At 46.2% G+C, this 14,462-nt stretch overlaps 1 protein-coding gene across 8 annotated transcripts in view; it reads left to right on the top strand.

Moving 5' to 3' along the window:
- Positions 1-1,972: 1,972 nt before the first annotated feature.
- Positions 1,973-14,462, top strand: part of Mprip (myosin phosphatase Rho interacting protein) — a 115,438-nt gene continuing 102,948 nt past the window's right edge. For 5 of the 8 annotated variants that reach the window (XM_085829973.1, XM_029484025.2, XM_029484023.2 and 2 more), the window contains exon 1: positions 1,973-2,422. In XM_085829973.1, the coding sequence (XP_085686099.1) occupies positions 2,300-2,422 (123 nt within the window). In that variant the 5' untranslated portion in view covers positions 1,973-2,299. The remainder of the gene's footprint in view (positions 2,423-14,462) is intronic. The other 3 variants (XM_085829974.1, XM_021178482.2, XM_021178484.3) reach the window with 1 other exon arrangement.

The following is a 14,462-nucleotide window of genomic DNA, read 5'->3' as shown; positions in this document are numbered from 1 at the left end:
GTGCGTGTGCGCACATGCGCACACACTGTGCTACTCATCTGGAGGTCCAAGGACAACTTGCAGGAGTTTGTGCTGTTCCACCATGTGGCTTCAGGGGACTCATCTCAATTCATCAGGTGTGGTACCAAAGGCCTTTACTCGCCTTGCAATCTCGCTGGCTCTAAGTCTTTCTTTTAAACAGCTTGTACATGCTCATAAAACAAAACCCAAAAGGAACAAAAAGGTTTTATAATGAAAATTTAAAAGTAGGCCACCTCCCAATAACCCAGTTCTTCGCCCCAGAAGCCACCACTGGTATCACTTTCCGAGTATTCGGTGCAGACAAGAACCGTCAGTCTCCCTTTACCCCTTCCCCTTCTTTATTCTGGAAAAAAATTTAAATCAACAAGGTCGCAAGCATAGTCCAGTAAACACCCTTTCCCAAAATTCACCAATTAATGATTGGCCACATTACGTGAAGTATTTTGCAAAGATGATTATCACCTAACGCTTGCAACACCTTACATTCATGTCAGTTTTGTCCATGTGGTCAGTGAGGTGCCAGTGAGGGCAAAGGACCCGCCCACAGCTGGATCATAGCTGGGCTTTCCCCCTCAGGCTGCAGGCACACTTTGATCTGGGCTCCTTCATTCCTGATTCCTTGTGCAGGAGAGCATTTCTTTCTCAAAATGGAAAAGCACCTCCCCGGGGTAGTCACCAGATGAGCAGTGGAAAAGTACGCAACTCTGAAGGCATTTCTCTCCTAAAGCCTCCTTGTGACCTGAGCACAGCTGCTCTCAGTGCCACCACCTGCTCCAATATCACCTCCATTGTGAAGAATGAGTTAGCTCAGCCTGTTAAAAAACGCAGGCTGACTTCTGGAACTGCCAGCCAGCTGAGCCTGGAATCCCAGGTCAAATTGATTCCTCCTTTCTGTCTTGCCTCCCTCACTCCCTCCCTCTCCTCTCCTCCTTAGCCTCCTTATAAACGTCTCATTATGGTCCAGGCTGGCCTTAAACTCTCCACCCTCCTAGATCTGCTTCCAGAGTTCTGGGACCACATACTCCTTTCTTGTTCCTCCTCCCCCACTTCCACCTGCATACCTTGGGAACATTTCTGCATGCTCTCTGCTTAGATCCATTTCACTGCTGCTGGGAACAATTTGCCTCCTAAGGAGCAGGGGTTGTCCCACTCCATCCCCCTCCCCTCTGCCCATTCTGGACTCCTCTGTCGTTTCCTTTCCAAGTGGCCTTTTGCCTGGGAGTCTGGACAAGAGTGGCCTGTAGTATATAGTTCAAGCCCCTTCTTGCAGAGTGACCTTTTACAAGCTATTCGCAGTGTCTGAGCTTTTGTCTCCTCAAGCACAAAACGGAGGTAAAAGTGCGTATGTAACTCTAGCAGAATTGGGCTCCCATAATAGAATTGACAACTCCTCAAGGCTGCTGACATCTTCTAGTCACCTCGGGAACACTACGTCTTATTACTTAACTGCTCCACGCGCCTCAGTTTCCTTACGTAAAACCGGAATGGTCACGGGAAGGTTGTGGAACTTTAATGATCTAAGCCACGGGAAGCACTTGAAACAGTTTCTAGTCTTTATGGTGGCATCTGGATCGACCACAGACCTAGCACACAGTAGGGGCGCAGGCTAGACGAGGCAGAAGGCCGCAGCGAAGAGGCTACAAGAAAGACAGGGGCCCGCAGGGAGACCGCGGAGATCTCCGGCGTCCTTCCGGGAGCAGCCCAGCCCAACGCCGCAGCTGTCAGGCCGCGGGCGGCGGCGCCAGTCCACCAAACCTGAAAGTTCCATCCCAGCGCCTCCACCTTCCCAGCCTGGACAAGTTACCTTGCGCCCGCTGCTCCCGGTCCCGCCCCCGCCATCCATTGGTCGATGGGTTTCTTTGTTAGCAGGAGCGTGCAGGTGCCATTGGCCCGCGGGGCTGCCGGTTGCGGCGCCCCGCCCCACCCCGCCCCTCCCCGAGTGCGCGCGGCGCCCAGCTCGGTTCGTTCGCGGTGGCGGCGGGCGCCGGGTGAGCGCGACGGCTGGACTTGCCGGCCGGCGCCTTGGGGGCGGCCGCGGTGGAGCCAGCGGCCGGAGGCCGCGTCCGTCCATGGGCCCACAGCGGCCGGGCGGCGGGGCGGGGCGCGAGGCGGCGCGCGCGCTCTGAGGCCGCGGCGAGCAGGCGGGGCGCGGCGCGAGAGGGGAGGCCTTTCCGGGCCTGCGGCGGCCAGCGCAAAATGCGGCGGCGGCCGCGCTGAGTCCCCGACCCCCGGGAGAGCGCTGGGCCGTGGCGGCCCGCTCCGCGGCCGCCTAGCCGACATGTCGGCGGCCAAGGAAAACCCGTGCAGGAAATTTCAGGCTAACATCTTCAACAAGAGCAAGTGTCAGAACTGCTTCAAGCCCCGCGAGTCGCATCTGCTCAACGACGAGGACCTGACGCAGGTGAGCTGCCGCGGGTGAGGAGCTGAGAGTCCTGCCTGCGAGTCGTGCCGGGGAGCGCAGAGCCTGCGAAGGCCAAGAGAAAATAAAAATGGAGCAGGGAAAAAAATGCGTGAGAGTTGGGGGATGGGGTTGGAATGGGGGCGGGAAGAGTATCGATAGAGCTGGGACAAAGGGAAAATCCTCAAGAATGCCGAAAAATAACATCCTTTCCCGTTCCCATAGCTCTGCCGTGTGATTCATGCTGGTTGGGTGACTCAAAAAAATGTCTGGTTTCCCTGGATAGGAACAAAGTGGGGCTTGCTTGCCACTTGTCAGTACTACCCCCCGCCCCCCTCGCGACTTGTCTTGGGACTGGACGCAGACTTGGCCACCAAACTGTCCCAGGAATTGGCGTGTTTGCGTGGGTCACCAGTTTCCATCTTGTGGAATAGAGCCTGCCCTCCTTCTAAGTCACTGTCACCGTCAGGGTCTGAAGAGAGATGAGGTGTCTCTCTTCAGATGGGTGGGTCTTGCTCTTGAACTGAAGGTAGCTTTTGTCGAGCGGTAGGGGCTTGCCTTCTTGGTTTTGCTCTCTGGCCCAGGAGACCAAGAAGACCTGTGCATTCTGGGGAAAGTTGGTTTCCCCCTCTGTCCGCCCTTAATTTGTTAGTCAGGATTTTGGACCAGGTTAGAAGCTCTTCCTAACCCGTGTCAAAGTCACAGTCATGGAAAACAGAGTTCCAGACCTCCAAGTCACAGACATGGAAAACATTGTCCTAGATCGCCAAAGACCTCCAACCCCGGAGCAGTGTAGGAGATTGGGAATTTGTGTTGGTACAAGGTCCCCAATTTGGGCAACTGGCTGTTGGGAACTGGTTGCTCTCCGGTTTCTGGTGTTTGAGGATTCCTGGCCTTGTTTGCAGCACTTTGGGAAAACACTATATATCCTGCTCCCCTTTCCCCTCGCCCTCTTCCGTTGCCTCTCACCACCTGCTTGCCCCCTGCTTGCTAACTTCCAGTGGAGTTCCCCACGCGGTCCAGCCCAGTGCCACCTAGTTGTAGCCACTCCTTTTGGAAAGAGCTGTTTAGACTGAAAACATTGCTTTGAAGTGCCCTGGTTTGGCTGTTTTTAAAGCCTTTATGGGCAAGCAGGCAGGCAAGCAAGGTTTGACTTGTTTTATGGGGCAAACTAGAGTGGAGTAGTAGGGCAGGGGTTATGGCCTCTTTCTCTGAGGTCAGATTTCCAATAGCCAGGAAGCAATCAGGAAGCTTAACCAGACTCTCCAAGTTTCAGTCATTGGTTTGTGAGAATGCCAAGGGCCTTAGAGACCTGTCTATTTGGGAAGGGTAGGACTCTTGAAGAGAGAGAAATGTGATTTCCTCTTCTCATTTGGATCCTGTTCTGGGAAGCAGTGTATGGGATATGCGGTTACTGCTTGTGACTTTCTGAGGTCTGACCTTGAATGAGTCCTTTACCTCTGTTTTAATTTCCGTATCAGTAAACTGGTAGTGGTGATATGAAAAGCAAGAAATATGTTTTATTGAGCTCTCCCCCTTATAGTTTAACAAACTGAAAAACCACCCATAGAACAGTCAACTTTGATTTAAGAAGTTTCTGGCCTTGCCAAAGGCTGTTTTGAGGGAGGTTTGTAAGTTTCCAGGTTATTTGAAGCAACTGCCTAAATTGGCAATTAGTTATTTTTGCTACACAGGGGCTATTTTTCTGATTCTTAAATGAATGAGTGGAATTTAAATGTTTGAGTTCAACTGTTAAAAAAAAATCTGTCGATTATTAGTTTAATTCAAGGGATGAAGCAAATTGAAAGTATTAAACTCTTAAGTTTGTTGTCTTCAAAATGATTCCACTTTGAAATAGGCCTGAGACCTCCAGGGTAACTGGAACAGTAGTTCCTAAAATAATGAGTAGAGTTATTTGTGTGGGGAGAGATTAGCCCAGTCTTCTAGCTCCTGGGCTCTTTCAGGAAGGAGCTGCTCTTGAAAGGAGATCAGGGAGGCTGGAGGCTCTTGCCAACAGCATTTGTCCCTGCTCTGTATCCGCTTCTCCCAGAGCAGAGCCTTTTGCTCTCCTTATGACTCCATTAGAAAACCTCAGCCAATTGGTTCCTGTCAGCCTCCCCCAACCCCCTGCTTCCTACTGCCCCTCCCGCCCAGAGCTTATTTTAGACTGTCCAAGCTGGAGGATGCATCAGCCATCATCAAAGCCACCCCCTCTGTAATAGTTGAGGATGTGAGTCTAGGGAGGCAGGGACAGCTTCTGCTCTCAAGGATGTCATCTTCCCAGGAGTATACATTCCTTTCAGCCTCCTGATTTGAGCTTTATTTCCTCAGCTGTTGGTTTTGTTTATTTGTTTTCCCCTAGAGAGGTAGGGAACCTCTTTCAGGCCTGCCTATGTTGTGGCATCAAACCAGCAAACACTTGGAGGTCAGTTAAGCTAGCCACTTCCTTTCCCTGAAGAAACCCCTGAAACTCAGAGAAGGGAAAGCCTTGCAGGAGTGTAGCATGGACTCTTACGTGCCCTCGTTGTCCACAGCAGCCACCCCATGAGCACATCAGGATGGTTGAGTTTCAGAAGTGCTGTTTTGGGGCCTCTGGAATTCAGACTAATCTGTGATAAGCTAATCGGAGTTCTTGTCACCCAGGTGATGCTGTGCTTGCTCCGCCCCTATTCCCAGGGTGACAGTTTTCTTCTGTCCTCTTCTCATTTCTCTTCATGGGCCCAAGTATCACTTAAACCTTTTTTAAAAAATGCAACATTTCTTTACTGTGTTACGGCATGGGCATCCTCTTGTCATGGTGCACCACCACCATGACTTGGTTCTCTCCTTCATCATGGCTCTGGGGGTCAGACTCAGGTCACTGGGCTTGGCAACAAGGCCTTTACCTGCTGAGCCATCTACCTCACCTGCCCTCATTCAACCTTTTAAAGCCTGAACTTTGTGTTTGTATTTGTTCTACAGTTTACTTATTTCTGCTTGAGAATGACTAGAGCTCCTTTTCATGTAATTACCTCTAAAAACATCAAAATCGTTTTCCATATGGGCCCCTTTGGGGTGTACTATAATTTAACCCATTCCTTCAGTGATGGCCAATTAAGGCTGCTGTTGAGGTTTTGCTGTTATAAATAGTGAACATAGCCAGCAAGATGGCTCAGCAGGTAAAAGTGCTTGTTGTGTAAGCCCAAGCCTGGTTCTTTCTCCTGAACCCACATAAAGATGGAAGGAGAAACCAAGCCTATAAAGTTATTCTCTGACTATAAAGTTATTCACCTCAGTGCTATGGAATGTATAAGGCCACACACACTTCATAAGTACACCCATGCATGCAAACAACACACTAATTTTAAAAATAAAATAAATGCTGTCCTCTTAAAAGATTTATTTTTATTAAATTTAATTATCTGGAGGAGTGAGGGTGTGTGTGTGTGTGTGAGAGAGAGAGAGAGAGAGAGGGAGAGATTAATTTGTGCATATATGGGAGTGGAAGCCAAAGGTGTTGAATCCCATGGAGCTGGAGATGCCTAATGATACTGGGTGCTGGGAATTGAACTCTGGTCCTCAGGAAAAACAGCAAATGCTCTGAACCCTTGAGTTGTCTCTCCACCCCAGTTGTATCTGACTTAGCTTTATAGTGCTTTTGATTGGGTGTGTGCGTGCAGAAATGCAAATATTTCTCTGGGGCAGATACCTAAAAATAAAATGGTTGGGTTAACATCAAGCTCACTAAATTTCCAAAACAGTATCATAATATTTTCAGAAATGAACATTACCAAATAATTTCATTCTTTAATGAGTATCCTGTTAACCCCCCCTTTAAAGATTTGGTTTTTAGGTACATTTACACAATGGAGTACTACTCAGCTATTAAAAAGAATGAATTTATGAAATTCCTAGCCAAATGGATGGACCTGGAGGGCATCATCTTGAGTGAAGTAACACAATCACAAAAGAACTCACACAATATGTATTCATTGATAAGTGGATATTAGCCCAAAACTTAGGATACCCAAGATATAAGATACAATTTGATAAACGCATGAAACTCAAGAAGAATGAAGACCAAAGTGTGGACACTGTGCACCTTCTTAGAATTGGGAACAAAACACCCAGGGAAGGAGTTACAGAGACAAAGTTCGTAGCTGTGATGAAAGGATGGACCATTTAGAGACTGCTGTATCCAGGGATCCGTCCCATAATCAGCTTCTAAACGCTGACACCATTGCATACACTAGCAAGATTTTGCTGAAAGGACCCAAATATAGCTGTCTCTTGTGAGACGATGCCGGGGCCTAGCAAACACAGGAGTGGATGTTCACAGTCAGCTATTGGATGTATCACAGGGCTCCCAATGGAGAAGCTAGAGAAAGTACCCAAGGAGCTAAAGGGATCTGCAACCCTATTGTCGGAACAACATGATGTACTAACCAGAACCCCGGAGCTCTTGTCTCTAGCTGCATATGTATCGAAAGATGGCCTAGTCGGCCATCAATGGAAAGAGAGAGGCCCATTGGACTTGCAAACTTTATATGCCCCAATATAGGGGAATGCCAGGGCCAAAAGAATGGGAATGGGTGGGTAGGGAAGTGGGGGGCGCTATGGGGGACTTTTGGGATAGCATTGGAAATGTAATTGAGGAAAATATGTAATAAAAATATTAAAAATCAAAAAAAAAAAGATTTGGTTTTTAAGTTATTTTTAATCACATGTATGCATGTGTGTCTTAATGTGGATATGTGCATGTGAGTGTAGGCTTGAAGGAATCTTACATAGCCAAGCTGTCCTTGAACTCTGTTTGAGCTGTGGCATTCCTTAACTTGCTGCTCCTCCTGTCTCCACTTCCAAAATGCTGGGATTAAGCATAGGTATGCCATTCTTCATAGTCTGTATTGAGTTATTTTTCTTTGTCCTGTGCATTGTTTGTTTGCATTGCATTGTTTGCTCATCTTCACATCAGGCCTTCCCCCTGATGATACGTAGTTTTTGTATATGATGCTTTTTGTCAGGGTCTACAAACTTTGTACAGAGGGTTTAATATAATTTAGCCTTTGTAGGCCATATAGAGTCTGGAATTATGTTGCTGTTATGGTACATAATGAGCTATAGATAACATACGAGCCCAATGGATGTGGTTGTAGTCTGGTAAAACTTTATTAGCAAAACCAAGTAGCTACCTGGCTGCATTGACCTGGGAACAATAGTTTGTCACTTCTTCTCCCACACATACATGGCAGGTTTTTTTTCCCCCAAGTGTCACTTGTCTCTCTGTGTGGCTATTTTTTTTTTATACAGTAGTTTTAAAATGAATGCAGTTGGGACTGGGGCCACAGATCATAGTAGAATCAGGATAGTAATGTACAGGTGAATGCGGTTAAATCTGTTTTCCTTTATCATTTGCAATTTTATTAATTTATTAGCAATATACATACTTAGTGTGTATGTATTATTGGTTGGCTTACAGTTATTTTTATGCTTAAGTTTTTAAATTTGTTAGACTTGCTTTTAGGAAAAATCACAAAACTAAAGGCAGAGGATCTAGAAGCAGCCATGAGGGTAGCCCAGATGATGCCTAGGAAGATCTTCCCATAGCAATGAATGGTAAGAACTAGAGAAGGCAGTTGAGTAGGTATCCTGGTAGAGAAAGCCAGGGTGTATTGAAGTATCCTTTATTAAAAATGTATTTATTTTATGTGTGTGAATTTTGCCTGCTTGTGTATATGTGTGTCACATACACATTTGCATGCCTGTTGCCTTGGGAGGCTAGAAGAGAGGGTATCAGATCCCATGGAACTAGCCATCTACCTAGTTGATTGCTGGAAACCAATCTCAGGTCCCCTGCAAGAGCTCTTAACCCCTGAGCCATCTTTCCAGCCCCAGTTATCTTTAACACAAACAGAAAGCAAATTTGGAGTGGGTTTAGGTAGAAATTCTGAGGTAAATCTAACTGTGGTAAATCTAATTGTGGGGGTGTATGATGAGTGTGGCTTCTTAAGGTGGAGCCATCCACCTAGACTAGAAGTGAATGTTGAGCTCAGTAAAGGTCTGAGTGTTCATTTGGGTGCGAGAGACAACCTCCATTGCCATGTGCAGGTAGAAGAGGGAAACCCTGGTAGAAGCAGGGAGGTAGCTTAGAGAGGGCTGCTCAATGGGGGAACCGGTCTCTCCGGGAGCTCCTAGTCCTTCTGGTTTGATTATGTCTGTGTTAGGCTCTGACTATATCCTACTGCCATGGCTCAGGGGCTATAGGATGGGAAGCTCTGATACAGAGGACCAAGCTATGACTATATTTCTGTGGAATTAGGGTTCTGTTTGGTCTTCTTATTTTCTTAGTTCCAGGATACAGAATGTGTCTGAAAGTATCTCAGGAACAATGGAGAAATGTCTTGTTCATCTTTATTTTAGACTATTGGTAACTGTGTAGTTGCTGCATGTTTGGCAGGGGATGTTACTGAAGTTCCAGACATATACAACCCCCTTACCAAAAACCAAGGTCATGAGACGATTCAGTATCATTCGTCATTAGGGAAAAGCAAATAATAATTACAGTGAGATTCCACTTCATACTCACAGGGGATGATTATAATTCTAAGAACAAAAACAAAAAGCCACACTTTAATAAAAGTAGGTGAAGCTCTGAAGAAAGTTCAACCCTTGGGCTTTGCTGGTGGGGACAAGATGGTTGTCAATGCTATGGAAAACAATTCAACAATTTCTCAAGAAGTTAGATGTCAAATTATGTGAGCCAGCAGCTCCAGAAAAATTGGAAGTAGGTGTACTCTAATATTTGTATGTAAATGTTCATGGAAGCAGACAGTGGCCAAAAGATGACAAAAGTTTGAAGTCATGGGGCCGTGGTGGCATCCTGTGGATCCATACAGTGAACTGTACTTTGATTCACAAGGCGACAGACTGAGAGCATAGGTGTACCCAGGGACCATGATGCCAAGTCAGAGGCGCAGGAGATCACACAGTGTAGGAATGATGTTTCTTTTTATATGTGTATATTTGTATATACTCCTGTTTATGTGTGTATATTAATTACATACATAAGGACCCAAGTAAGTGCATCAGTAGGAACAGAAGGCAGACTGCTGGCTGTTAGAGGCTGGGGCTTCAAGGGATGGTGCACACATGGACAGTAAGGATCTGGTAGTTTCTGGAGTATAGATTTTATTTTCCCTTATAGGGCAAGATAGCAAATACTTTAGCTTGGATAGGTCAACTGGCAAGATCAAGACATTTTTATAATAATTTATATAACCATTTACAGAATGTAAAAAGGAGCTAGACATAGTGACACACACCTATATTATATATATTATATATGTACTTAGGAGGTGGGGGAGAAGACCACAGGTTTGAGGTCTGCCTAGGCTACAGAGTGAGTGAAAACAAATAAATAAAATGTAAAAGCCACAGAAATATTTTACAGTTTTGTTATAAGAGAGTGAAAGTGTATGCATGTGTGTGTGTGGGGGGAGGGGGGCGGGTAGGAAGATAACTTGATGGAGCTGCTGCTCTCCTGCCTTTATATAGATCTCAGGATTGAACTCCGGTCCTCAGGGCTTTTGCTGCAGCAGCTTTCCACCCACTGAGCCATCTCGCCAGCCTGCCCAGTTATATTATATTAATCGGATATATCCAAAAGCATTATCATTTCACCATGTAAAGAAGTTTAAATGTGTGCATTTCAGATTTGGTTCATACAGACACGTTCTTGGTGTCTTAGCTATGCATAGCTCCTACCCAGCAGCTCTGGCCATAACTGGGCCTTCCAGGTTCTTCCATAGACTCGGGCATGGCATGTAAGAAGGCGGCTTTATCTCCCCTCACCTCAGTGTGTTAGCCTATAGAAAGCTCTGGGCTAGACACCCCTGTATTTTTCTTTTCTTACTTGGTACCTGTCTGGGCCCTTTCTCTTGCCCTTACTGTCTTCCTGCCAACCTTTGAGAGTTTTTTTTTCCCCTATGAATATCACATTTTCTTTAGTAATTATAATTGATTCCTTTTTGATATATTCAAAAACTCACTGTGGGTTCTGACCCCAGCCTTGTTAGAGACAAAGTTTAGTGACGAAGGCAGAAGGATTCTGGTACAGCCCATATGTGCAGGTTGGCTTTTTTGGGAAGCGAGTGAGTTCTTGAGCAGGCCTGAGTGTGTCTCGGTCTCTGTGCAGCACACAGTGGCTGCCATTTGACTGAGACCTGCTCATGAAGCTTCTTTGATCTTTGATCTCCCAGTGGTCCGCAGGTGTCTTCTAGCTTGCTTCCCTGGGCGGAAATTTCCTTCAAAGTTATTTTTTCCTTGCCATCCAGAAGGACAGCAGCTCAGAGCTGTGTTCTCTTTGCACAGGTGTGCATGGTGACCCAGAAACTTGATTTGGGGCCTTTGATCTCTGGAGTGGGCACCTGCCTTCTGCTCATTGGGAGGGCATGCTATTGGACCTGTGCAGACCCTGAGTACCCCTACATAGTCATCAGTGTTCTAAAGCATACTGATTTATTATTTGTTCTAAAGCATACTGATTTGTCTTTATTATTTATTTACTTATTTGCTTGCCTTCATGTTTGTTTGAGACAGGGTCTCTCTGTGTAGCTCTGACTGGCTTGGAACTCCACTGTGTAGCTCAGGCTGGCCTCAGACTCACAGAGATCCACCTGTCTCTGCCTCCTGAGTGCTGGGATTAAAGGTCTGCACCTCCTAACCAACTTAAATGTTTATCTTTAAGTGGTTGCCAAGCTGCTTAATTTTTTTTTAATTTATTACATTTTCTTTGCATGCAGCATACGTGTGTGCATGCATATGCATTCGCACAGTAATTTGGAATATTCAGCCTCGGATGGAAAACAAGTCTTATTTATCCTGAGACTTTTGTTCTCCAGGCTTCCCTTTTTCTGTCAGTATGACATGGCTAACCCAGATGGATAGTTTCAGACTTCTAGTAAGTCCCAGACCTTTTCACCAAAGCACAGCTCCTATGGCACTGGCTAGGGTTCTGGGTGATAGAGGACCTTAGGTCATCCCTGAGGGCCTGAGAGGTGATTTGAAAACTCTGCCCCAGATCTTGAGCTGTTCCAGTTTCCGTAGTTGAAGCAGTTCCCAGAAGTGACCTGCCACTGCCCTCTCATCTACTCCCACAGTGTCATTAAGCCCTTCTGGAGAAGGTGGAGAGAGTCAGTGGGTTGATTTGCTGTTTTGTCTCTAGAGACTGGAACTGGAATCTTCCAAACCACTCACTGGTTTTCTCAGTCAAGGTCACCCTAGTTCACATAAAACCACAGTTTGGTTTTGCCTGGGGCTGTCTTCCTGGGTTTGGCTCAGGGATACCACATGGCCTTAGTGAGTGAAGCTTGTAGTGGACCCAGTGTATTTGACTCTGCACCTCCTTCATCCCTGCCCCAGCCTGAGTATGTTTGATTACCTGTCAGATTCATGATTCCATATGGCCCAAGAGATTAGAGGTAAGCTTGACTGGAAGCAACCAGGCAGAGAAAGGTACTGCTCCTGGTCATCAAGTTGATCCACATTGAAGCAGTGACACAGAACTTAGGTCCTGTGACTCCAATTCCAGTCCAGCATGGGCTATGACATAGCTTTCCACAGTCCAGGAGGGCCACCTTGACATATAAATTTGGTATGTATCTTCTGCCTGACTTGGGCAGTTCTGTTGTCAGGGGTTGGTGTGCTATAGAATAAGTCACAGTGCTAAGAACGAGGGACCTATTCCTTCCCTACCCCTTCAGCCCTGTTAAGTAAATGAGTTGTCTTTGCTTAATAGATGGGACAACTAAGAGCCGTGAGGTTTTGTGCCTAGGTTTCAGGAAAGTTAGTATGAGCTTTTCCAGAATTTTATTTGGCTTCCTTGCCCTTGGTAAATTAACCCGTTATCAGAGAGAGATTCTCTAATTTAGGGGTATTTATAAGGGATGTGTGTGCAGAATGTATATCTTCACCTTCTGCAGCTATGATAAGCTGCAGTGAACCTCATGTCCCCCAAACAGGCTACTGACCTGTGATAATGGTCACACCTTTAGCATATCTATGAACAGGAGTCACTGTCTTTTCCCCTGAAAGAATTCAGAATTGGGAAATAACCATGTCCTTGATCTTCCCAGATACTGGTTTAACAGACAAACCAGCTCCTTGGTACACTCTGTGCATGTAATTTCTTACTTTCTTCTTATTCTTACCCTGGCTGAAGGGGCCGTGTGAAATGGGAACAGCTGCTCAGAGCCTCAGTGGAGTAGAGAAAGGGGGTCATTTTCAAGGTCTCCTGGTTTACACTCTGAGCTTCATTGTTAGGACAAGGGAAGACACTGGGGCTTGGGAGCCTTGGGACTCTGTGAGGTCAAGATATCTGCCTGGTTTCCACTTTGAGGATGTGCTGTGACCTAGAAATCTGACAGCTGCACTGCACGGTTCCATTTTGGTGTGCCACATACAATGGACAGTCGGAAGAGCAGTAACAAGCCTTTAGTGCAGATTCGGTTCACATCCAACCTTGTTCCTGTGGATTGTGCAGGCTTCTTAGGGTTAAGTCTCTATGCCCTCAGCTGAAACTTAGGGATATTTTAACACCCATCTTAGAAGTCTACTGAACAATAAGATATAAAATACACATACAACCCTCAGTAACTGCAGGGGTACAGGAGGGGCTGAGCTCATAAATACCAGGTAGAATGGGCACTCAGTAAACAGGATGTTTTGCAAGCACTGAACATGGAGTACAGAGTGAACATGTGGCACATAGGTCCTGCCCTTGGAGTATACTCACTTCGCACTCTTGTCTTTTCTGTTTAACTATGTGACTCAGCCTGTCCTTAAATTCAGAATCATCCTGCTTCAGTAGCTTAAATTTTGGGATTACTGGTACATGCCACCACACCTGGTCCATCTGCCCTGAGTGTCTACTTGACTGGGCCTGGCTATATGAGTAGATGTCATAAAGGACTGGAGCTAAACAGGGTGCTTAGAGCTAAACCAGGTGGGAGATTTTGCTGCATAGTTTTATGTCAACTTGTCTCAAGCTAGAGTCATCTGAGAGGAGGGAACCTCAATTAAGAAAATGCCTCCATGAGATCAGGCTGTAGGTAGGCCTGTAAGGCATTCTCTTAATTAGTGATTGATAGAGGAGGGCATAGCCCAATGTGGGTGGAGGCCATTCCTGGGCTAGTGGTCCTGGGTTCCATAAGAAAGCAGACTGAGCAAGCCATGGAGAGCAAGCCAGTAAGCAGCACCCTACCATGGCCTCTGCATCAGCCCTGCATCCAGATTCCTGCCCTGTTTAAGTTCCTCTCTGACTTCCTTCAATGATGAAGTGATATGAAAGTGTAAGCCAAATAAACCCTTTCCTTCTCAACTTACTTTTTGGACATGGTGTTTCATCAAAGCCATAGAAACCCTAACTAAGACAGAGAGATTAAGACTTGAGGGACTTGCTTGGACTCCGCACTGAAGCTGCAATTGAGAAAATGAGCACAGATAAGGGATATCTGTGACCTTCAAGAGCTAACCCTCAAGCCTGTTGTGTCTCTCCCAGCTCACCAGTGGTGAGCCCCTGGACCCCAGTGTCTGTCTTCTATAGCTACTCTGTACCTCTGGTGCTGTTTTCACACTGGCCAGAGAGATCAACAGGCTCCTCTTAGTCTTGTTTGTGTAGGTTTGGTTTCTGGAAGATGGCAATATGAAGATTGAAATGTTTTGAAGACTTTTTATAATACAAGAAGTGAAAGAGCCAGATGTCATCAGCTGAGATTTCCCCCTCATGTTGTCTGAGTCCTCTTCATGTAGAAAGTGGGTAGATAACACAGGAGGGAGATGCAAAAGAACCTAGCCTCATCTATGCCATGTCCCCAGTATGAGCTAAACAGTTGCCTTTTAAGTGCCAGGTAAAATGCTGAGGTAGGTAGAGGTAGAGGAGAGATCTGGCCAGGGTGCCTTATAGGCCATAGTCTCCAGCATTGAATTGGTCCCTCAGCTAGCATATTGTCTGTGCTGTCTCAGGGCTCTTTTAGATGCTTAGCAATATGGAATGGAAACTACTGAA

This window comes from Mus caroli, unplaced genomic scaffold (genome assembly GCF_978045245.1).
Source record: "Mus caroli unplaced genomic scaffold, Mus_caroli_1 scaffold_13, whole genome shotgun sequence".
Classification (NCBI taxonomy): domain Eukaryota; kingdom Metazoa; phylum Chordata; class Mammalia; order Rodentia; family Muridae; genus Mus; species Mus caroli.
This window is presented reverse-complemented; position numbering and strand designations above follow the sequence as displayed.